General features: G+C 44.8%; 1 protein-coding gene across 1 annotated transcript in view; it reads right to left on the bottom strand.

Moving 5' to 3' along the window:
• Positions 1-5,966: 5,966 nt before the first annotated feature.
• Positions 5,967-24,633, bottom strand: part of SLC30A6 (solute carrier family 30 member 6) — a 126,631-nt gene continuing 107,964 nt past the window's right edge. The window contains exons 13-14 of the mRNA XM_077486483.1: positions 22,687-22,755; positions 5,967-7,092 (exon numbers count right to left, since the gene is read on the bottom strand). Of these exons, the coding sequence (XP_077342609.1) occupies positions 6,586-7,092; positions 22,687-22,755 (576 nt within the window). The 3' untranslated portion in view covers positions 5,967-6,585. The remainder of the gene's footprint in view (positions 7,093-22,686; positions 22,756-24,633) is intronic.

The following is a 24,633-nucleotide window of genomic DNA, read 5'->3' as shown; positions in this document are numbered from 1 at the left end:
ACTTTTGAAATGAATGGACTTTTCCCGCCCGGAGAAAAGTCCGCTCATTTCGAGGGGGTCTCCAGGTAGGCGGGGCCTGCGAAGGAGACGTCGCTGGCCCCGCCACCTGGTATGGACTTAAAGGGGAACCCCAACGCCAAAAAAAAAATCGGAGTGGGGGTCCCCCCAGGTCCACATCAGACCCTTGTCCGAGCACGTTACCCGGCCGGCCAGGAAGGGGGGGGGCGAGCCCCCCCCCCCTCCGAGCCGTACCATGCGCGGCCCCCACCCCAAATCACCTTGTCCCCATGTTGATGAGGACAAGGGCCTCTTCCCGACAACCCTGGCCGTTGGTTGTCGGGGTCTGCGGGTGGGGGGGCTTATCGAAATCCGGGAACCCCTTTAATAAGGGGGCCCCCAGATACCAGCCCCCCCACCCTATGTGAATGAGTGTGGGGTACAATGTATCCCTACCCATTCACCTGTAAAATAAAGTACAAAAAAAACACAACACACAAGATAAAATAGTTTATTGCACAGCTCCGGGAGTCTTCCGTCTTCGGGGGTCTTTTCGCCGGACTCCTCCGCTATCTTCTTCTAGCTCTTTTGCTAGCGGAGGAGCCCGGCTTTCTTCCTCGCCGCGGCGAAAGTCCGACGGACAGTCTGGCGGGAAGTCCACCAGACTAAGTCCGTCGGATAGTCGGCTACGTGTGTACGCGGCGTTAGTGTTTTTTTTCCTAGTCCTGCAGCAATTCCACCAATGACATGGTACCACACGTCTCACATGTGCAGAAAATAGATGTGTCCCTATAGTTAAACTTCAAGACATTCCAAAAAATTCAGACTATATACATCTAAATAATAAAATATTCTTCAAATACATACAGCTAAGACATGCTCAAAGTCCAGTGAAAAATAACTCTATTGGAATTTACTCCTGCCCTGTCATTGTAAAGCTATTTAGAGACAAAGTATTGGATGCCTAGTCTCAACACTCGGCTGAAGTCTGCTTATTAAATATTTTAGCAAATTGCCTTTAAAATGTAGAGCGGAATGGGACGTGGGGCCTAAATAAAATTGATCAATGGGAAGAAATTTTGCAGCCAGTTCTGAAAATGTAACCATCTCTCACTGACACATTAACTCATCTTTTTATTCTACAGTAAGCTATTGGAAAAAGATCATAACTATAATTAACAGGATTTTTGGTTTTAATATTAACTATAATCTATTGAGCTGTATGCTTGAACATCTCAGAAACAATGAATTAGATGAGCATATGACACAGCAACCCAAACTTTATAGCAAGAAAAATTTCACCTCCTTTTTCCCGCCCCGCGAAAGAATGGATTAAAAGAACATTTGACATTTTGGTTTGGAAAAAAATATAAAAAAAAAAAAAAAAAAAACCCTTCCCGAAAAAAAAAAATTATAATGTAAAAAAGGATGTCAGGAAACCCCCTGGTCAGCTTCAAAAACAAGTTATAGTGTTAAATGCTTGACATGCTTTTTTTCGGCATCACAAGTTTAATGTGAACCTTTTTGTCAGTTAAGAATACTTCTAACATGTACCTATATGCTTTCAGAAAAATATATAATGTCAGCTCACTTTTATGATATTTAAAGCTTATTCCAATTGGAACATTGTGCATTTCTCTCCTCTTCACTATTCCCTGAACTGATAAATAACTAAACCCTCCTATCCTTTACAACCAAGGAAGCTCTGTTTGATCTATAGTTGCCATGGTGCTATACATGTGGTCAGCTATTACACAGTACTTGCCAAACACCACTAACCCTAAAAAATGCTGGCTACTGCATGCTTCTATTGGGTTGGATTCTTTTACACTCTAGCTCTCCATTTTGGTTGGCTGTCCCGACACACCCAAATAAATGCCGCTCGAATGTGAAAGAAGTATGAATATATGATACAATAATAAAATATAATGGTGCTATACCAAAGTGATAATGATTAATATAAAGCGCCAAACATATGCAAACATAAGCTTATATAAAAAGTGACGCCACAACCTTAGTACAAGTGTAAAAAGTTTCTCCAATAACTTCCAACATGGACAATAGTGGTGAATAAATATCTTATTTCTTGTTAAAAATAACACCCAACACTAGGTCCATTACTGTTGTGCCTTTAACAATAACCGATTGTACTACCTCTAGACGGATGTATACATGCATTAATAATCTCAATCCACCAAGGTAACATCAGTTTAGGATCATCTGACACATTGTGTAGGGTATGAGCGGAGGCAAACGTGGACCGAAAGTGATATTGATGCGTGTATACATTCATCTGGAGGGGAGAGTTCTGAGCACAGAGGTGGCACAAATGGTTATCGTTAAAGAGAAACTTTGCTCTCCAAATCAACATTATTTTGAATCCTCATGCTGCTTGAATTAGTAAATAGATAGGAAAGTATACATATTTACTTGTTTTAAACTTTATTTTTGTTACATTTCTTCGGTTACTTCCTAGTTTCCTTCCTGAGCAAATTATGTCATACACCCCAGGAGTCTTCAAGAGGGGAGGAGAGGCGGAGGGGTTTTCTCAGCTAAGCACACTCTTCTACATGCATGTTTGAGATAAGAGCAGATGGATTCCAGGAAGTAAATACTATGTGAATCATTTGTCCTTACTCAAGATGGCCACGGCCAGAAATGCGAGAGGGGTATTTTTCCAATCGCTTTCTCAACAAATAAACCATGGAGACGGAGATGTTTGGATGAGGGAGTTTGCTTTGAATATTAAAAATGATGTAAATTGTGTTCTTGGTTTGTGGTGCTCAGATACGGTGAAGATCTGCTTTAACCACTTTCAGACCGGACCAATTTGCTGGTCAAAGACCAGACCACTTTTTGCGATTTGGCACTGCGTCGCTTTAACTGACAATTGCGCGGTCGTGCGACGTGGCTCCCAAACAAAATTGACGTCCTTTTTTTCCCCACAAATAGAGCTTTCTTTTGGTGGTATTTGATCACCCCTGCGGTTTTTATTTTTTGCGCTATAAACAAAAATAGAGCGACAATTTTGAAAAAAACGCATTATTTTTTACTTTTTGTTATAATAAATATCCCCCAAAAATATATAAAAAAACATTTTTTTCCCTCAATTTAGGCCGATACGTATTCTTCTACATATTTTTGGTAAAAAAAATCGCAATAAGCGATTATTGATTGGTTTGCGCAAAAGTTATAGCGTTTACAAAATAGGGATAGTTTTATAGCATTTTTATTAATAATTTTTTATTATTTTTTTTTTTTACTAGTAATGGCGGTGATCTGCGATTTTTATTGTGACTGCGACATTGTCGGGGACCCATCGGACATTTTTGACACATTTTTGGGACCATTGTCATTTATACAGTAATCACTGCTATATAAATGCAGTGATTCCTGTGTAAATGACACTGGCAGTGAAAGGGTTAACCAGTGGGTGGCAGTGTAGGGGTTAAAAGGGGTTGTAAAGGTAATTTTTTTATTTTCTACATAGTTTCCTTTAAGCTAGTGCATTGTTGGTTCACTTACCTTTTCCTTTGATTTCCCTTCTAAATGTTTTTTTTCTTTGTCTGAATATCTCACTTCCTGTTTCTCCTCAGTAAACTTCTCACCATCATCCGAGCTGGTGGTTAGTCAGCCAGAACAGCTTACTGAACAGCTTACTGAGGAGGAACAGGAAGTGAGAAATTCAGACAAAGAAAACAAAGAAAAAAAAACATTTAGAAGGGAAATCGAAGGAAAAGATAAGTGAACCAACAATGCAGTAGCTTAAAGGAACCTATGTAGAAAATAAAAAATTTACCTTTACAACCCCTCTAAGTGTTCCTAGGGGTGTGTTACTAACTGTGGGGGGGTTGGGCTTTCATTTAGTGTACACTGATCTCTGCTCCAATCACATGGAGCAGAGATCAGCGTCACTAGTTGCTAGGCAGAATGGAAAAATGTTGTTTATACAGCATTTCCTCCATTCGGCCGCTCCGTGAGACGATCGCGGGGATGCCCGCGGCGATCGAGTCCGCGGGTCCCGCGACCGGACTCACGGGGGTCCCGACCAGTGCGGGAGCGCGCCGCCGGCGGCGCGCTCCCGATGGCAGGGCAGCATCGAATATTGGACGTACATGTACGCCAATATGCCTGCCCGTGCCATTCTGTCGACGTACATCGTCGTGCGCTGGTCGGCAAGTGGTTAAAGGCACTACAGTAATAGATCTGGTGTTGGGTGTTATTTTAACCTGTTATTGTGGTGTTATTTATTCACCACAATTGTCCATTTTGGAAGTTATCGGAGAGACTTTTTACACTTGCTTTTGCACTAAGATTGCAATGTCACTTTTTATATAAGCTTATGTTTGCATATGTCAACACTTTATATTAATCATTATCACTATGGTTCAGCTACCATAATATTTTAATACTGGATCGCAATAGAGCTGCATGATTCTGGATAAAGTGAGAATCACAATTTTTTTACTTAGAATAAAGATCACGATTTTCGCGGCATAACAACATCTTTCACATTATACAAAAAAATTTGGGCTAACTTTAGCGTTTATTTTTTTTTTTATTCATTGAAGTAAATTTTTTCCCCAAAAAATTGCTTTTGAAAGACCGTTGCGCAAATAAGTGTGACATAAAATATTGCAATGGTATCCATTTTATTCTCTAGGGTCTCTGCTAAAATATATACACACAATGTTTGGGGGTTCCAAGTAATTTTTGAGCAAAAAAATACAGATTTTTCACTTGTATGTCAGAAAAGGTTTAGTCTTTAAGTGGTTAAACTGACTTCATTTGCAGACAGAAGTTCATTCTTTTGATCGAAAGAACCGAGAGATGCATTGTTACTCCTTATCTCTGTTGATAAACATTTGTTGTGTTTTTTTTCTTTCTTTTGACAGCTTTGCTTGGCTCTCCACTTGTTTAACATGAATTGGGGAAACTGTATTAAAATTGCGAGGGGGTTGAATTGTGACAACGATTTTTTAACGATTAATCGTGCAGCTCTAGATGACATATTCATACTTCATTCACATTAGAGCTCCATTTATTTAGGTGTATTGGGACAGTGTAGATTCATTGTCTTTTTACAGTACTGTAATGTAGCCCAGCTGTAATATTCTTTTAAACAAAAACAGCTTTGCAACTTATCCTGTTAGATTGGTTACTTAGCTTTGTGTCAATCTAATTAAAAGCCTATTCTCACATGTTCACCATATCCTAATAGAATCAACAGTACCAACCACCCTTCTATAATTATCCCCGTAATCAGGGAGTGTATGTAAATTAATGCAGTATAATAAAGTTTACCCCTAAAGCTTTCTCTGAACTAGAAAGGCATCATGATGACTGAACATGTCACTTCTAACACATGGGTTTCCCAGCTCAATTGCTTAGGCACAGCCAACAGGTTATGCTTTCTTGCACTTCCAGGTGACAGTGCGGATGTTCTGACAAGTAACTCTTTACAGGTACACCATAAGTTTTCCAAGGGTACATGCACCCCTAATTCCAAATTCCCACTTTCCACAGTACATACCTCAGCCATGCAGAAAGCAAGGTGGAAGGTGATGTTTACGCTGCCTGATCTACCTAGGGCTCACAAAATGTCTCTCTCCTTTAGATATTCCAACAGCCTGTGCATGCCCCAGGTCTGGCCATATTGAATGACTGTGCACTGAGCTTCACACATGTAATTTGTGAAGCCATGCACAAGATTTTAAAGCAGCAGGTTCTATCACTGGAGAGAAACACTGTGTCTACCCTGAGCAGACAGGGCAGTGTTAACATCAATCTTGAACATTTAAGGTATGGTCCTGCATGAACAGTTTAGCAGTAAAGGGAATCCAGGGGGGCACTAGGGTCCCCGCAGAGAATCTCATCTCTCCTAGGCAGTTTGATAGTGGACAACCAAATCACAAATGACTATAAATAGATGGGGACAACAACAACAAAAAGGCTGCCAGATGCCTTAATAAAAAAAACAATATTTAATGCCTTCCATCTCAGCTGGTTGTAAGAGTTTTACAGCATGGGTCTGAGCAAAATAAAGGAAAACACATTCAGTTCATCCCTGCAATAAAGCTACATTTTTTTCCCTGTTCTGCCAGGAAAACCAGGATGCTCTTAACATCTTGTTTGAGCAGATATCCCTGCCTCTTCATGTGCTGAAGCCATCAGCTTTTCCCTGCTGGACTACAGAACACCTTTCCTTTATGCAATTGAGATTAGGAGTAGGAAGGTGTTCTGTTGTCCAGCAAAGGGGAACTGAGCTGACCTGCCCACCCAGACTGCGATTTTAGTGCAGCAGCAGAGGAAATGTGTTGTCAGCTCAAACAAGAAGACTAAAATTCTGGGAAATATGCATATATACTAAACGTGTGTTCCTTTTTATTGCGCCCAGACATGCACTTTAGGAACAAAACAACGTGCATAATAAAGAAAATATCATAAGGAATGTATCAGTGGTATGCAGGCACAAGATAATTTTAGGTTTTTACAGGTCCAAAGAGTCTTTGCATCATGGTGTAGATAATTCTGAAACATAAAACAAGTAGAGCCCAAAAAATAGGTGAGAAACGCAAAACACAATTGTCATTGTTTGAACTGAGATGACTGTGATGGAGTGTATGTTCCATATCTGTTGGCAACATTGGTGAAACCAGTTCGCAAACCCTGTGTGCTGCCAAGCCCAGGTACTCCAAATCCTTGGCTAAATGTACCACCATATGGAGCAGATCCATAAATTCCAAGGCCATATGACTTTGCTTGTGTATTTGAAAGAATTACAGGGTTAATGTTTTTGCCTGGTGTATTGAAGGCAAATTCTGGAGGTGGACTACTAGGTTTAGATGGTGTGGAGGTCATTGGACTTAGCTCATCAATGGCTGTCTTCAAAGATGGCATCTGAATAATATGATGGTCGGGAATGTTCAACATATTGGGTGGCATGGCACCAGAAGACAAAACTGGCCTTGCCCATTCATCTTTGAAGATCTGAACAGTCAGAGTTGAAATCAAAGTGCTAAGTCGGTTTGTGACATGAGCGAGTACCATCTGCTCATTGGCATCCCTTCTGATCCTGACATGAACGGATCCTGCCTGAAATGCAAAAAACACAGAAATTATTAAATATAATTATGTTGCATTAAAAGGTATTCTTCAAATATCCCCAACACATCAGCTCCTATTTGTCCTGAGTTGTGAGTCAAGTTTTGCTTTTTTAAATTTATATTTGCACAAAGGCTAAAAAATTAGGGATTTTGTAACATTCTTTCTTGTCATTAAGGGACACAGTATTGGTGGAATTCAGAAAGATTGGATTATATTATTTCCTTTAAGAAGAACTCGACACTAGGAAATAAAAATATCCATTGGCTGGTCAAGTACAACCCTCCTCATGCCTGTGAACCTTCAGTTTTTAGAAAAGCAGTATTAGGAGTATATCTGAGAGATTGGACCTACAGTATGTCACTTGATGAATCACAAAAAAATAGGAATTTTGACCTGTGCCTGTATATTCCATATCTTGCAGCACAGTACAGGACAGGACACAGAATACAATTAATAGACCACGGATCATCTGCCACTACTTTCAGTTGATTGGACACTGGTAAAGGCTTCCCTGGGCCAGGCCCCTAGTGTACTCATACAGCCCTGCTTTCTTTGTGAGGCTCCAGTTTTGTTAGCAAGCAATAAAGAGATCACAGAAAAGGCAAGGGGCCCGTGTCTGTAGTGTACTCCACAATATAGAATTTACAAGCACATCAAAATCCCTATTATATTTATTATACAGTACAAGACACAGGAAACGATTCATAGACCATGGGACATCCCAAACAATAATTGTGGCTGGACAACAGTAGCAACAGGGGCACAAGAAAAAACAGAAAGGGCTAACCGAAACACACGGTTAATTGTAGAATCACCTTTATCACCTTGCAGCCTGAGCAAGCAACAGAGAGGGCTCAAATAGCCACCTTGGAACAAACAGTTTAGTATAAACAGGAACTGAAATTCAGTCGATAGCTCCAAACAAGGGGGAAAGGACAAGCCCAAGAACATGACCTCAACTGGAGAATGGTCTCAGGCAGGGAAGCAGCTGGGTGGAAGATGACCCAAGTTGGTTCATTCCTGCAAGGAATTAAAAGAGAAGAGGGTCAGGACTTAATGGAAGGACGTGGACCCTTATACCCTAAGAGGAAGGAAAGACTGTCATGCTGTCCAGAAAAGCATGGTAGAGAAAACCAGAAAATCCCATAAGGGTGATAAGAAGATCACCAAGGAAACAATGAGAAAACTTGCTTCCAAGTTAACCAGCCCACAAGTGGTAGAAGGAAGAAGGCCAAACGAAAACCACAACTGTCGGTGTTAACAGATTAGTTTGCATAAAGAATCCATAAAAGGGATAACCCCTTAGAACAGAAAACATAGCTCTGGTTGGCAAGAGGTCCTGCAGGAGCCCTCACAGGCAACAAGGCCATCTTCAGCAGGAGAAAGGGAGAGGATATACAAGGTCAAATAAGACCTACCAAGTGACATGCCATAAGAAGTACTAGGTTGAAAAAGGTAGAATGGGGATATGGGATTGTATGATTTTTTTTTCTTCCCTTTGGTTGAACTAGATGGTCTTGTATGTTTTTTTTCAACCTACCGTAACTGTAACAAGCACCAACCACCAGAATGAGGTTCCCTATCAGCCCACTAGGTCAAATCACCTTACCAGAGACCACAGAGCAGGGGAAAACTGAACTGAATGGTTAAAGAATAAGGGGGGCATCCAACTCAAGGATCAGGATGTACCAACCTAGGAAATACCCGAGAAGCAGCCATAATCTGGAATCTAGATTTGACCAAGGCAGGCAGGTGATGAAGCTCCTACAGACCGCAGATGGAGAGGAAAAGTACCCACAAGAAAACCTGGGAACAGGGCGACACAGACCTTTCCCAATAGCAATTAATTGAAAGAAATATTAGTCAAAAGAGACCATCTGGAATGATGAAAAAAAAGAGTCAGTTTGTCTGACAGAAGAGCTAGCTAATGGGTAGACAGGATCAGCTCTAACAATATCCAGGAACTTGTCTTTGGATGAACCAGAATAGGACAGAGATGGAAAACCAATGAAAACCAATGTCCTGGTTGAAAGAGGCCTATACTTATGAGGATGACTGGAAGCCATACTGGATGGAAGCTTGACTCTCCTGCTCTCTCTCAGCCTGTGATTCAAAGGCACTTTGGGGACGTTTCACCGCACTTTAACCGAACCACAAAAGCCGGGGGATCATCACAACCCCAGTCTGGTTCCTCCTCGGACCTCCAGTCCTTCTTCCCGCTGACAGACATGTCTCCCGGCAGAGCAGACAAAATTGTGCCGGATGCCTCATCAGCCTGATCCCGGACCACAACACAACTCTTCCCACCGGCTCACACATCAAACCTCTGAGGGTCCCCCACGGACTCCGATGGGCACCATGGACATCTCTTCCTTCTCGGGATAGGCGAGTCCCCCCCCCCACTCTGTATCCCCAGGGACCTCGCCGCATGGCCTGCAGCCCGCCATGCTCATCCCGCCTCCTCCACTATACAGATTAGATACATATCCTTGATTACAGAGGACAGCATCAGACCCCTGCATGCATGGAGTAGACCCTGGATCCCTGGCATCCTCAGATTTCTCCATAGACTTCCCAGCCCTGCCAGGCTCTATGTTCCCACCCAGCCAGATACTAAAAGAGCCTGTGGGGAGCCATGCGGCCCTCAGTTTCTCTGCACCTGAACCGCCCCCTCTAAAGCCCAAAAACTGTCTCACTCACAGTCCCTCAGCTTCACCAGGGAACAGGCTGCACTACCAGCCACCTATGCACAAAAAGTGTACTCCCCTGCCCACCACCCCTCTGGAGTGGAGGGAACCCATGCCTACCCAGGCACTGACCTGGGGAGATCTATGGAGCTCATCACCAGGACTAGCCCACTCTGCCCAGGCCAAACATTTCCTACCACTGGGGATTCCCCTTTAGCCACCTAAAAATCAGGGCAAATCCGCTGCTCTACGATACCCAGAGGAACTGAATGCCTTCTGTGACATCCTGGGGATCTCTATCCCCCAACTCCTGGATGGGATTTGGTGGCCACTCCACCTCCACCACCCACAATCTAGCAGAAGTTGACAGCATCTAACCGCTCCCGGAATGCGGATGCTCCCCGCAAGAGCACCCCTGGGATTGGGGGATACCTGGGAAAGCGTACTGACCTAGGCCCAACAGCCTCTCAAGGTCATGCGACAACACTTGCTCTAATTTTTCATTGTTTATTGTGTATTAACCTTTTTCTCTTCCAGCTTCCTCGCTTTACCTCTCTCTTCCGGCACCATGTAGTTCACCACGTGGGTTGCGGAATTTGCCTGGATCTCCTCCTGAAGTGTGTCTGCTCCTGGCCCTCGATTCTCGGAAACTCCTTTCCACAACAGGTAAGATACTCTCCCCCTACCCATCACCATGGCTAAGATCCTCTCTTTGAACTTTCACTGCCTAAATTCCAATAAAAAAAGGCATCTGGGACTAAGAGAGTTTAGACAGTCAGGCGCAGACATTATCTTTGTCCAAGAGACACACTTTGACGAGGGGGGCTCCTTCACATTCGCCTCTAAACAATTCCTCCAGATCTATCTTTCCTCAGGACCTGATAAGCGAGCCGGGGTCACCATACTTATCAAGCATGGGTCCCCAGTCACTTGTTCAGAACACCATATCGATCTACAAGGCCACTATGTCATCCTTAGGGGTCTGTGGCAAACACAGGAGATCACTTTATGTGCCCTATATGCCCCGAACATAAACAATACAGATTCTTGTCTAAAGTGTTTGCCTGTCTCTTTCGATCTGACTACTTAGCGGTGGGGGGCAACTTTAACTTAACCCACCCTGCAACTGCTGAGCCCCTAGACATCATCTGCTCGAGCCCTCAGGGACTCGAAGCTCTTCCACCAACTCTCTAGATCAGAGGTAGGGAACCTTTTTGGCTGAGAGAGCCATGAACGCCACATATTTTAAAATGTAATTTCGTGAGAGCCATACAATAAGTTTAAAACTAAATACAAGTAAATGTGTGCATTTTATGTAAGACCACACTTTTAAAGTCCAATAAGACTCAGAATTAAACAATCAGGTGTTCTTTATTAAGAGATAAATCACAGAACAAGGAAATACGGCAAAGTTGCCAAACATGACATGACCTCTGAATTCTTTTTAATAACGTTGTTATGCTGTTGCTAACCAATGATGAATAAAGTACTTCTTACCATTAATGCGACTTCTGGTGCTGCATGGTTTTGCAGATGGCTTTGTAGTCTGGTTGATACGTGGTGAGGTTAAGCTTCATGCAGGCGTTGAGACTTCCATACGTTAAACGCGATCGTAGGTTGGTCTTAATGTTCTTTTTTTTAAATTGATTAATCAACTAATTTCGACTAAATATAACTGTAATGTTGTCATCTCCCCCAGTGTAATATCCATGTCTCCCCCACTGTAATGTCCACATCTCCCCTCGCTGTAATGTCCACGTCATCTCCCCCCGCTGTAATGTCCACGTCTCCCCCCGCTGTAATGTCCACGTCTCCCCCCGCTGTAATGTCCACGTCTCCCCCCGCTGTAATGTCCACGTCTCCCCCCGCTGTAATGTCCACGTCGTCTCCCCCCGCTGTAATGTCCACGTCGTCTCCCCCCGCTGTAATGTCCATGTCGTCTCCCCCCGCTGTAATGTCCATGTCGTCTCCCCCCGCTGTAATGTCCATGTCGTCTCCCCCCGCTGTAATGTCCATGTCGTCTCCCCCCGCTGTAATGTCCATGTCGTCTCCCCCCGCTGTAATATCCACGTCGTCTCCCCCCACTGTAATATCCACGTCGTCTCCCCCACTGTAATATCCACGTCGTCTCCCCCCACTGTAATATCCACGTCGTCTCCCCCCACTGTAATATCCACGTCGTCTCCCCCCACTGTAATATCCACGTCGTCTCCCCCACTGTAATATCTATGTCGTCTCCCCCACTAATATCCACGTATCCCCCCACTGTAATATCCACGTCGTCTCCCCCCACTGTAATATCCACGCCGTCTCCCCCCACTGTAATATCCACGTCGTCTCCCCCCCCACTGTAATATCCACGTCGTCTCCCCCCACTGTAATATCCACGTCGTCTCCCCCCACTGTAATATCCACGTCGTCTCCCCCCACTGTAATATCCACGTCGTCTCCCCCCACTGTAATATCCACGTCGTCCCCACCCACTGTAATATCCACGTCGTCCCCACCCACTGTAATATCCACGTCGTCTCCCCCACTGTAATATGCACATCTCCCCCACTGTAATATGTCTGACTCTGCTTTCTTACCACTAGCAGGCAGATCCAGGAGCAGATGAGGCGGTCGGTGATGATGACGTCAGCGCGCCTCTCACCTAGGCCGCCGCCGGGTGTACCAAGATGGCCGTGGGTCCGGAGCCAGGCCGAAGCCGCGGCCTTTCCTATGGGCTCAATCCACGGATCGCGTGGTGTGCCGAATTGCGAGAGCCAGATGTAGCCATCAAAAGAGCCACATCTGGCTCGCGAGCCATAGGTTCCCGAACCCTGCTCTAGACGATATGCGCTCTTCGATGCCTGGAGGGCTCTCCGCTGAGGGGATCGGCAGTACACATTTTCTCGGCACCCCACTGAACACACTCCTGTATTGACTATTTCTTTATCAATAACCCCACACTTAGAATAACACACAAAGCACGGATACTCCCGATCTCATGGTCTGACCATGTTCCTATCTTGCTTACCTTAGATCTAGGCTCCCTCAACCTTAGGCCCTACAACTGGAGATTAAATACATTCATTCCTTCTCCAGCAAACCTCTACTCTCAAATTTTACTTTGCAGAGAACACCACCACTGACGCCTCCCCCCCTACACTCTGGGAAGCCCATAAGGTAGTCCTTCAAGGCAGATGTATGGCACTATCCTCTGCCATGAAAAAATATGCTCTGGCCACAAAGCGACAAACCGAGAAAGAACTTGGGGTCCTAGAGCATTGGTTGCAACTGTCCCCTACTCTAGCCCTCCTTAAAAAAATTATAAAACTACAGGTGATCTCGCACTGGGCCGCGCAGAAAAGGCTTTGATTAGAACAAAACAAGTATATTATGATAAAAGGTAATAAGGCCCACTCCCTACTGATGAAGAAGCTGTGGGACAACTCCCACATGTCCATACCTCACCAGATTAAGAACAGATCAGACTGCCTACTATCCCACCCCAAAGACATTGCTCATGCCTTTGCGGAATTCTACACAGACCTCTAGAACAATCCTGACATCCCTAGTAACCCTCCCCCCGACCTCTCCCATCGCATGCAACAATATCTCAAACGCAGTGGAGTCTCCCAACTCCAAGTCACTGACTTAGCAACCCTAAACACACCAATTACTGAAGAAGAAATAGAACAGACTGTTAAATCTCTGCCATCCCACAAGTCCCCAGGCACAAACGGTCTAGCTTATGAATACTATAAGACCTTCCTTCTCCTAATCCCCAACATGTGCAAACTCGTCAATGCCTTCCTCCAGGACACCCCCATCCCAGCAGACATGCAAATATCCTTTATCACTCTGATCCCCAAGCCAGATAAAGACCGTATCTTATGCCCCAACTACAGACCCATCGCTCTGCTGAATTCGGACCTAAAAGGACACCACAGCTTTTACCACATCTTTTACCAATGCATTGGAAATACTGTTGACCCACCTGTCTACAAAGGCTAGCAGACATCCTCCTATTTTGGAAAGTGGGTGGTGTTCCCTAATTGTGAGGAAGACATGTCCGCAGACTAAAGGACTTGGGACCCCAGGATTTAGGACTAAACTGGGTCTTGAGAGTTTAGACAGTCAGGCGCAGACATTATCTTTGTCCAAGAGACACACTTTGACGAGGGGGGCTCCTTCACATTCGCCTCTAAACAATTCCTCCAGATCTATCTTTCCTCAGGACCTGATAAGCGAGCCGGGGTCACCATACTTATCAAGCATGGGTCCCCAGTCACTTGTTCAGAACACCATATCGATCTACAAGGCCACTATGTCATCCTTAGGGGTCTGTGGCAAACACAGGAGATCACTTTATGTGCCCTATATGCCCCGAACATAAACAATACAGATTCTTGTCTAAAGTGTTTGCCTGTCTCTTTCGATCTGACTACTTAGCGGTGGGGGGCAACTTTAACTTAACCCACCCTGCAACTGCTGAGCCCCTAGACATCATCTGCTCGAGCCCTCAGGGACTCGAAGCTCTTCCACCAACTCTCTAGATCAGAGGTAGGGAACCTTTTTGGCTGAGAGCGCCATGAACGCCACATATTTTAAAATGTAATTTCGTGAGAGCCATACAATAAGTTTAAAACTAAATACAAGTAAATGTGTGCATTTTATGTAAGACCACACTTTTAAAGTCCAATAAGACTCAGAATTAAACAATCAGGTGTTCTTTATTAAGAGATAAATCACAGAACAAGGAAATACGGCAAAGTTGCCAAACATGACATGACCTCTGAATTCTTTTTAATAACGTTGTTATGCTGTTGCTAACCAATGATGAATAAAGTACTTCTTACCATTAATGCGACTTCTGGTGCTGCATGGTTTTGCAGATGGCTTTGTAGTCTGGTTGATACGTGGTGAGGTTAAGCTTCATGCAGGCGTTGAGACTTCCATACGTTAAACGCGATCGTAGGTTGGTCTTAATGTTCTTTTTTTTAAATTGATTAATCAACTAATTTCGACTAAATATAACTGTAATGTTGTCATCTCCCCCAGTGTAATATCCATGTCTCCCCCACTGTAATGTCCACATCTCCCCTCGCTGTAATGTCCACGTCATCTCCCCCCGCTGTAATGTCCACGTCTCCCCCCGCTGTAATGTCCACGTCTCCCCCCGCTGTAATGTCCACGTCTCCCCCCGCTGTAATGTCCACGTCTCCCCCCGCTGTAATGTCCACGTCGTCTCCCCCCGCTGTAATGTCCACGTCGTCTCCCCCCGCTGTAATGTCCACGTCGTCTCCCCCCGCTGTAATGTCCATGTCGTCTCCCCCCGCTGTAATGTCCATGTCGTCTCCCCCCGCTGTAATGTCCATGTCGTCTCCCCCCGCTGTAATGTCCATGTCGTCTCCCCCCGCTGTAATATCCACGTCGTCTCCCCCCACTGTAATATCCACGTCGTCTCCCCCACTGTAATATCCACGTCGTCTCCCCCCACTGTAATATCCACGTCGTCTCCCCCCACTGTAATATCCACGTCGTCTCCCCCACTGTAATATCTATGTCGTCTCCCCCACTAATATCCACGTATCCCCCCACTGTAATATCCACGTCGTCTCCCCCCACTGTAATATCCACGCCGTCTCCCCCCACTGTAATATCCACGTCGTCTCCCCCCCCACTGTAATATCCACGTCGTCTCCCCCCACTGTAATATCCACGTCGTCTCCCCCCACTGTAATATCCACGTCGTCTCCCCCCACTGTAATATCCACGTCGTCTCCCCCCACTGTAATATCCACGTCGTCCCCACCCACTGTAATATCCACGTCGTCCCCACCCACTGTAATATCCACGTCGTCTCCCCCACTGTAATATGCACATCTCCCCCACTGTAATATGTCTGACTCTGCTTTCTTACCACTAGCAGGCAGATCCAGGAGCAGATGAGGCGGTCGGTGATGATGACGTCAGCGCGCCGCTCACCTAGGCCGCCGCCGGGTGTACCAAGATGGCCGTGGGTCCGGAGCCAGGCCGAAGCCGCGGCCTTTCCTATGGGCTCAATCCACGGATCGCGTGGTGTGCCGAATTGCGAGAGCCAGATGTAGCCATCAAAAGAGCCACATCTGGCTCGCGAGCCATAGGTTCCCGAACCCTGCTCTAGACGATATGCGCTCTTCGATGCCTGGAGGGCTCTCCGCTGAGGGGATCGGCAGTACACATTTTCTCGGCACCCCACTGAACACACTCCTGTATTGACTATTTCTTTATCAATAACCCCACACTTAGAATAACACACAAAGCACGGATACTCCCGATCTCATGGTCTGACCATGTTCCTATCTTGCTTACCTTAGATCTAGGCTCCCTCAACCTTAGGCCCTACAACTGGAGATTAAATACATTCATTCCTTCTCCAGCAAACCTCTACTCTCAAATTTTACTTTGCAGAGAACACCACCACTGACGCCTCCCCCCCTACACTCTGGGAAGCCCATAAGGTAGTCCTTCAAGGCAGATGTATGGCACTATCCTCTGCCATGAAAAAATATGCTCTGGCCACAAAGCGACAAACCGAGAAAGAACTTGGGGTCCTAGAGCATTGGTTGCAACTGTCCCCTACTCTAGCCCTCCTTAAAAAAATTATAAAACTACAGGTGATCTCGCACTGGGCCGCGCAGAAAAGGCTTTGATTAGAACAAAACAAGTATATTATGATAAAAGGTAATAAGGCCCACTCCCTACTGATGAAGAAGCTGTGGGACAACTCCCACATGTCCATACCTCACCAGATTAAGAACAGATAAGACTGCCTACTATCCCACCCCAAAGACATTGCTCATGCCTTTGCGGAATTCTACACAGACCTCTAGAACAATCCTGACATCCCTAGTAACCCTCCCCCCGACCTCTCCCATCGCATGCAACAATATCTCAAACGCAGTGGAGTCTCCCAACTCCAAGTCACTGACTTAGCAACCCTAAACACACCAATTACTGAAGAAGAAATAGAACAGACTGTTAAATCTCTGCCATCCCACAAGTCCCCAGGCACAAACGGTCTAGCTTATGAATACTATAAGACCTTCCTTCTCCTAATCCCCAACATGTGCAAACTCGTCAATGCCTTCCTCCAGGACACCCCCATCCCAGCAGACATGCAAATATCCTTTATCACTCTGATCCCCAAGCCAGATAAAGACCGTATCTTATGCCCCAACTACAGACCCATCGCTCTGCTGAATTCGGACCTAAAAGGACACCACAGCTTTTACCACATCTTTTACCAATGCATTGGAAATACTGTTGACCCACCTGTCTACAAAGGCTAGCAGACATCCTCCTATTTTGGAAAGTGGGTGGTGTTCCCTAATTGTGAGGAAGACATGTCCGCAGACTAAAGGACTTGGGACCCCAGGATTTAGGACTAAACTGGGTCTCAGATTTTGGCCTAGACTTCGAGGCCTGGATAATTTTAGGGCGGCACAGTGGTGTAGTGGTTAGCACTCTCACCTAGCAGTAAAAAGGGTCGCTGGTTTGAATCCCAACCACAACACTACCTGCCTGGAGTTTGCATGTTCTCCCTGTGCTTGTGTGGGTTGAGGGAAGCACCAAACTTGTTGAGGGAAGCACCAAAACATATATTCTCCACTGAAGGACATGCAGATTAATTGCATTTTACATGGCTATTCTCTAGAATAGTTGAGACAGAGTCTTCCACATATTTATAGACAAGAGACAAATTCTAAAAATTAGATGGGCAATGCCCACCAAACCATCAACACAATAGTGTGATGCAGTGGGCATAAGTTTCAAACATTCCAGAACATAATGATAAGTTAAGATTGATTTAAGTTTTTTGATATGTCCTTGGACCTCATCCCCAGGGTTTAGCAAACAACTATCAATACAATAATTATTTGCAGGGCAGAGCCAGCGTAGTTTCCTTCCATTGCTCTCCTCACAAGGACACAAGTTTACCTTGGTTTGTTCTTCTGCTGTGCATAACTTTGCCTTAATTGTACAGCAGTGTGTCAAATCCTAAGCCCAAGTCTGTACATTCCTCTGAGTCTCTCTCCTCTGCTGTTTCCAGGGTTGGGTTTTTTTCTGCTATGAAGGAATGACCAAAATCTCTGCAATGATGGCATACTCAAAACACAGGGGCTGTAAGCGTACTTCTCCTTCCGAGCCTGACTCTGACATTCACGCAGCTGCTGCAGTCATGGCACAGTTGGCTGTGGATAAGGAGAAATCCCAGTACTATTTTTTGGATGAATTTGGGCTTGAGGAGCCTCAGTCTGATGACACGACTCAGACTGTAAAGATACCATTTCAGTTCTTATTGACATGGAGGGTACATGTTTAAAACTGGAGCAGCCTGTGTCTGAAACCATCCTTGTTGTCAGTTGTTACAGGTTCTAAGACTGTCAAAATCTTGCCAGTACATTTGTTACTGACACTTAATTTGTAGGGAAACTTGATTGCTCCTGACAAAGTATTTGTTCTCCTAAAATGCAATCTGGAGGAAGAGTTTACTGGGAAGTCAGCTGTTTGCTTTGTGGACCCAGCCATTTCTTGCTTAACCACATTAAATAAGGGCTTGGCGGAATTGCTCTCGTTCTGGGTAGACGTCATCTGACTGCTCTCCATAACGACCACTCTTGCGCACCCGTGCGCATCGCTGCGATCGATGGTGTGATGTGTCAGTCTGACACACCGCTACACCGATCTCGGTAAATAGCCTCTGAAGGAGCATGTCCAATCACAGCTGATCAAAATGTAAACAGGAAGAATCATTGATCGGCTTTTCCTCACTTGCATCTGACAAACGGCTGCTCTACTGGCAGGGGGGGGGGGGTCTGTGCTGATTTTTCATCAGCGCAGCCACCCTCTAAAACCCACCCAGAACCACCAGGATGCCGCCACACTGGACCACCAGGGAAATTCTAATCGGTGCCCAGGCAGCTTCCAATCAGTGCCCATCCCCAGTGTAAGCCAGTGCCATCAGTGATGCCCATCAATGCCATCTATCAGTACTGCATATCAGTGCCCAACAGTGCTGCCTATCAGTGCCACCCATAAGTAGCCATCAGTGAAGCCTTTCAGTGCCCAGTGTCGCCTATCAGTGCCACCCATCAGTGCCCATCGTCAGTGGCAAGGTGCCAAGTCCCAGTTCTGAAGCATAATGAAAAAATATTGACTGAAGAAAAAAAATAGGATTTTTGTACTCACCGTAAAATCCTTTTCTCTGAAGTTCATCGACAGACACAGCATCTTCACGGGGGACTGGACGCCGGAAGCACACCGCAGTAACTGGGTCAGGGTGGTGAGTTCGGCGGGGGCCCCTCAGTCTGTGGCAGCTAGGAGCGTTTTGTGTGACTTGCCTTAGGTCCCTAAGTCGTTACAGGTGAGTGTGAGTCAGCATGGCGTCAGAAGCTGGCGCTTCTTCCCCAGACATTCTTGCTATGGCAACTGGTTCCCCTGCACCTGCAGTGCCTATGGACGCTCTGTCGGCGGTCCTGGGGTCCTTTGTTGCCAGGGTGGAAGCAGCGTGTGGGCACAAGGGGGGTAGAAAAAAATGCCCACTCCCCCCCACTGTCTTCTGGGGGAAAGCTCTGGTTCAGACTCGGGTCCCGCTGTGGCAGGCGGCCCCTGTTCTGCAGTTTCAGAGGATGTGGACCAGGATCGTTCGGACAGTGAGAATGACTCTGTGTTAGGGTCAGCGCAGGAAAAAGCGATTGTAGGTGCACTTATCACAGCAGTGCGGGATACCCTAAAGATGGAGGATACATCGCATTCAACCAGGGAAATTGGTGCCTCCCTGGTCTTTCCAACATCAAGCACCCGTTTCCCAGAAATCTAAGGCAGCGACCTGGTTGTTCATTTGTTCGTTCACACTTTCACAAAATTTGACAAGGTTGATGTGAGCGCATCTTCGGATGCTTGCTTCGGCCGCAACATTTTGCAAGCAGCTGTTTAAGGTTGAGGAGCTCTGGTTGTTATGGGTGGAGTTATTTTCTTGCTGTTCCCACCCCTCGTTTTTTTTTACACTGCTTGGGGACGTCCCTAAGGTCAAGATGAAGATGCTGTGTCCTTCAATGAACGAAATAGAAAATAGGAGTTTTGTACTCACCGTAAAATCCTTTTCTCTGAAGTCCATTGATGGACACAGCACCCACCCCTCTTATTTATGTTTGTATTGCTTTTTGACGAACAGAGCTGCTGGATGCAGTGTGAGGGGTTATAGCCAGTAGGACCACCCCCTGGGCGGTACTGTGCAGTTTTTAGCTGTTCTGCCTAGTGCTCTCCTGAAGTTGGCGATATAACCCTAAGGTCAAGATGAAGATGCTGTGTCTGTCAATGAACGAAAGAGAAAAGTATTTATAAAACGGTCTAGAATAAATGGGTATACCTTTCTCTGAAATAAGCATGTCCATCCACTAGCATATAAACATCACAGTAGTGGAAGGGGTTATAAATGACCAGTCAATGGCATGCATGTATGCTGTGACAGGAGTCACTTTGGGCGGAGGGCTTGTGGAACCCAGCTTACCTTAGAGAGCTCTGGAAACTCTTTGTCCAGCTCGCCCAGCCCCTCCTATGTGTAAGTGAACCTGAGTCTATTAGGGGCACAGGGTGACCCAAGAATCCCAGTCTGAAAATTGACCCCTCCATTCATATAAGGTATTGGTTGCAGTATGAAACGCGAGTGCTGTTATTGGGGGAACAACTGCAACAAGGAGTGCTAAGCAAGCTGATCCGGGCAGAGATGCAGTTGGACGAGAGCTACCGAGCCCTCCAGTGGTATGTAACCCAAGTGTGCCCATGGACAGCTGATTACAGCCCCACGGAATCCTTTGACTATGGTGGTCTGGGACTATTGTACTGGAGGCTAATCAGGGACCCTGGCTTTGGGAGAGATCTGGAGTGGCGTTTTGGAGGAAATCATGGAGTACAGAGACCGAAGACAATGTCTCAGAAGTGCTCTGGGCACAAGAAGATTTGGAGTTTCTGGCTGTTCAGGAATGGGAGCTGGAGATCACCTACAGACAGCTGCTAGACTCTGCTCAGCAGCAGGGTGGGGCTGCCTTTGCCTGGGACTATCCAGAAGTACCAGCCGACAGTCCTGAAATCACAGCTGAAGTGTCGGCAATGGGGCAGAGTAACTGTGTGCTTTGCTCACCTCCAGCTATGGAAGTGGAGCTCTTATGGCAGATGCAGCAAAGTTTTAACTCATCTGGACGAACCTGTTTTTGCAAAGGACGAGCTTGGATGGAGGAATACCTTTGTCCAGCAGCCAGATAAGGGTACTGGAGATGGAGAAAGAAGGCTCATCTTGCTATTTGCGGTTCAAGGGCTCAGGAGAAGAGAAAGCATTCTTCATTCTCCAGCGGCAGATCACAGAAAGTATGTATTTAATTGACTTCAGAGCATGGAGGCTGTTGACCTCTGCCCAAAACAATCAACTCTGCTGGAGCTCAAGGGAGAGAATGCGATCAGCACCTCAAAACTGCAGCTTGAGCTGATATCAGTGAATGGGAGTTCGGTCTCCACTGACAGTAACCCAGCAGAAGAGCTAGCAACAGGGCAGAGTGCTGCTGGCCTCTGCCTTCAACTAATGGAAGATGGAATTCCTGTGGTAGTGGAAGGGACTCTGGTCTCCACTGACATAACCCCAAAAAAAGGTCCGGCATTGGGACAGGAGGATGTCAGCCTTGCTCTGCAAGCACTGGGCTGAAATTACCCCGGGGGGGGACCAGTCCGCACTTCTCCCTAGCAGCGTGTATGTTCTATGAGAGTCAGAGGTTGGCTGGGTGAGTAATGCTCCGTTTAGGACAATTTAGGACAATATGTTTGGGATACTGTGTGGGTACGGGCATTTGGGGACTGGAACTATGGAATAACTTTGAAGTCACCCATTTGGGGTCTCCTTCTGTGTTAGTCTTCCACTGAAAGGGGAGATGTGGGACCAGGAATCACTTTGGGCAGAGGGCTTGTGGAACCCAGCTTACCCTAGAAAGCTCTGGAAACTCCTTGTCCAGCTCCCCAGTGCCTATGTGTAAGTCACCCTGTCTATTAGGGGCACAGGGTAACCGAGAACCCCCGTGTGATCTGTACTAATCAGACTCACCATACAACCACACTGGACTCAGCATTCCCTGTTATCCAGGGTCTTTAATGTGTGGTTTGTGTTGAAAGAACAAAGGGGGTCTTTCACCTGGGACAGTGGTATTTCTGAACAATATCCCTCAAGAAATATGTGAAGATAAATTAATTCCACCTTTCCAACTGCTGGAATATTGTAGAAGTTGGTCTCATAAACTGTTGTAGACGTTTACTAGATCATTTAAGGTGTGGCTGTATCCCATTGTTCTATTGTTTGTCTGCCTTGGGAGCAACATATTATGGGATGTATATGTGTTTCTAGCATGTAGATGGGGGGGGGGGGCAGGGTGGAGGGAGGGGGGAATTCCTCCAACAGTTCTCCCTGCTGACAAGACAGTCTACTGCTGTAAAGTTGAATACACCTGTGTGTCTCTTGTAACTGAATGTATCCCCCCCCCCCCCCCATGCAAAGCAGGGGAATTTTCCCAGAGTGTGTATTTCTTAGTGCCTGTGTTTGAAAAACAGCCTTATGTTTTTCACCCTACACTAATGTTTTGACAAGTTACTGGGTGGGCTAAGGGGTTTTGGATCTTGCTGGTACCGGGCAAGGAAGAATATACAGCAGATAGACTTTTCGTAAATACGGGGGGTTTGTGACATATACCATTATTCAATTTCTCCTAAAGACAGCAGTATAACCCAAAGTTCCTGAATTCTACTTACCCTGTATAACTTAAAGAATAATTAAGAAAATAATTTTCCATAACAAGTTCTGCAAACGCTCAAACCATCATACACATACCATGCTATCAAAACCAAGAGTCCAAAAATGCTCATTGCGAACTTCCAGAACTCCATCCAGAGTTGAAACCTGTTCAACATGAAAAAATAAAATCATTACCCAGTTTTGGACCTGAAGCATATAACGAGCACCAAAAATGTAATCAAATGACTTCTCCCCCCTGCAGCCATTGTGTAAGCAGAGTTTGTCGAGATTGTAGTTGGATATCCAAGTCACAGTCTGTGTCTCAGGACTGCAGACAAAAACTCCTGTTAAAACTGAATTTTATTGACAAATACATTGTAACATATAGGCACATAATAGCTCAATTCACAAAGCTTTAACGTGACACTAAGGCCAAAATAAAAAAAAATACTAATATGATACAGTTTGTCAGTAGCATTAACACAAAAACAAAACAAACCCAAAAGCAAAAATACAATATACTGCAGCTTACCAGTCCTTAGACGCGGTGGCTTTATTCGTTTTCTTATTTTGAGTTTTTTTTTTCACCTGGCGATCTTGCCAATAAGTGTAATTAATTTCCAACTTCCTTTAATAGACCTAGCTGTCCACCTAAAGCTGTAATTAGAGCGTTGAGGCAAACCCTTCAACACTGACAGGGATGCTTACAATGGTCAGATTTATTCATTTAGTTAAAACCCTTTACTACAAGAGGAACAAAAACTGATTCTGTAACTGCTTAAAAAAGGTTAGCTGAACTTAAGCTTTAATTTGTTAGTCACTTATGTAAAGTCCACCTAAATCTACTAGTTCTTCTAACACTTCCCTCTCCCCGGGTTGTTGACAATGCTGCTGCCCAAGAGTGGCTATGGGCTTATACATTGTTACAATGAAGGAGAGAGTGTAGCCACACTGAGACAGAAAGTGTGTTACTGGCGGTGTTCATTTTGACATCCAATTTCAATTTAGTTTTAGTCATAGTCTTTTGGCTAAAATTGCTATTTTAGTTTGAGTCATCTGAATTGTTTTAGTCAACTAAAATATCCAGTATCATAAACAAACAAAAATATTGCTTTTTGACAAACAGAAGTGCAACTTTAACAAGATTAAAAAACTAAAACTTTAAACTCCATTGGCTGTAAAGCCATTGCACATATTAACTGAATATAAAAACTTTACAGGAAACATCTTTATAAATAAAACCAAGTTTCAGAAACAAACAAGCATATTGTTTTTGATCACTGTTAATTTTGATGTCAAATTTCGCTTTAGATTTAGTCATTGTTTTTTGACTAAAATGCCATTTTAGTTTTAGTCATATTTTTAGTTGTCTGAATTTAAATAGAATTTTATTTTCATTTAGTTTTCACCACTTAAATATGCAGCTGAAGAAAACTATGATGAAAATATTTTTGACAACGAAATTAACAGTGCTTACTGGCTGGTTTACCAGGTGAAAAAAAGCCCAAAGAAGAAAAACAATTCAACCACCACATCTAAAGTTGTGTAAGTTGCAATATTAAAAATGTTTGGTTTTTGGGTTTAAAACACTCTTTTTAAAAACAAAAAAAAAACCAAACACACCTTTCCTCCTTTCTGCTCTTCGCTTTATTGTTCTGCTTTTATTTATTTTTTATTTTATTATTTTTTGTACACGGTTTTAAAAAGAAACCCTTTATTAGCTTTGCCATGTTTTGCACCAGAAATATAATTTTGAGCATTGTAAACTAGCATAAATAAAGTAAATTAAAAAGAAAACAGTGCATTTTCGTAAGACAACATTGTTAGGCCTCATGCACACGAGACGCAGATGAAACCTCTGTTAAAAAAAAGCTGAAACGCGCGTTTAGAAACGCGCGTTTTGCCGCGTTTGCATGCCGCGTTTAGACGAGTTTGCGTTTAAACGCGTTTATAAAGATAACATCATGTAGACCCTCCCCAAGCTCTCAAAGCATTTTTTTTAACTATTTCTGCTATTTTGATCAGAGTGAGCAGCAGCAGCAT

Source organism: Lithobates pipiens, unplaced genomic scaffold (assembly GCF_037356315.1).
Source record: "Lithobates pipiens isolate NorthernLeopardFrog02 unplaced genomic scaffold, aLitPip1_a1.2 Scaffold_18, whole genome shotgun sequence".
Lineage (NCBI taxonomy): Eukaryota > Metazoa > Chordata > Amphibia > Anura > Ranidae > Lithobates > Lithobates pipiens.
The sequence above is the reverse complement of the archived record's forward strand: the minus strand, read 5'-3'. Positions and strand labels throughout refer to the sequence as shown.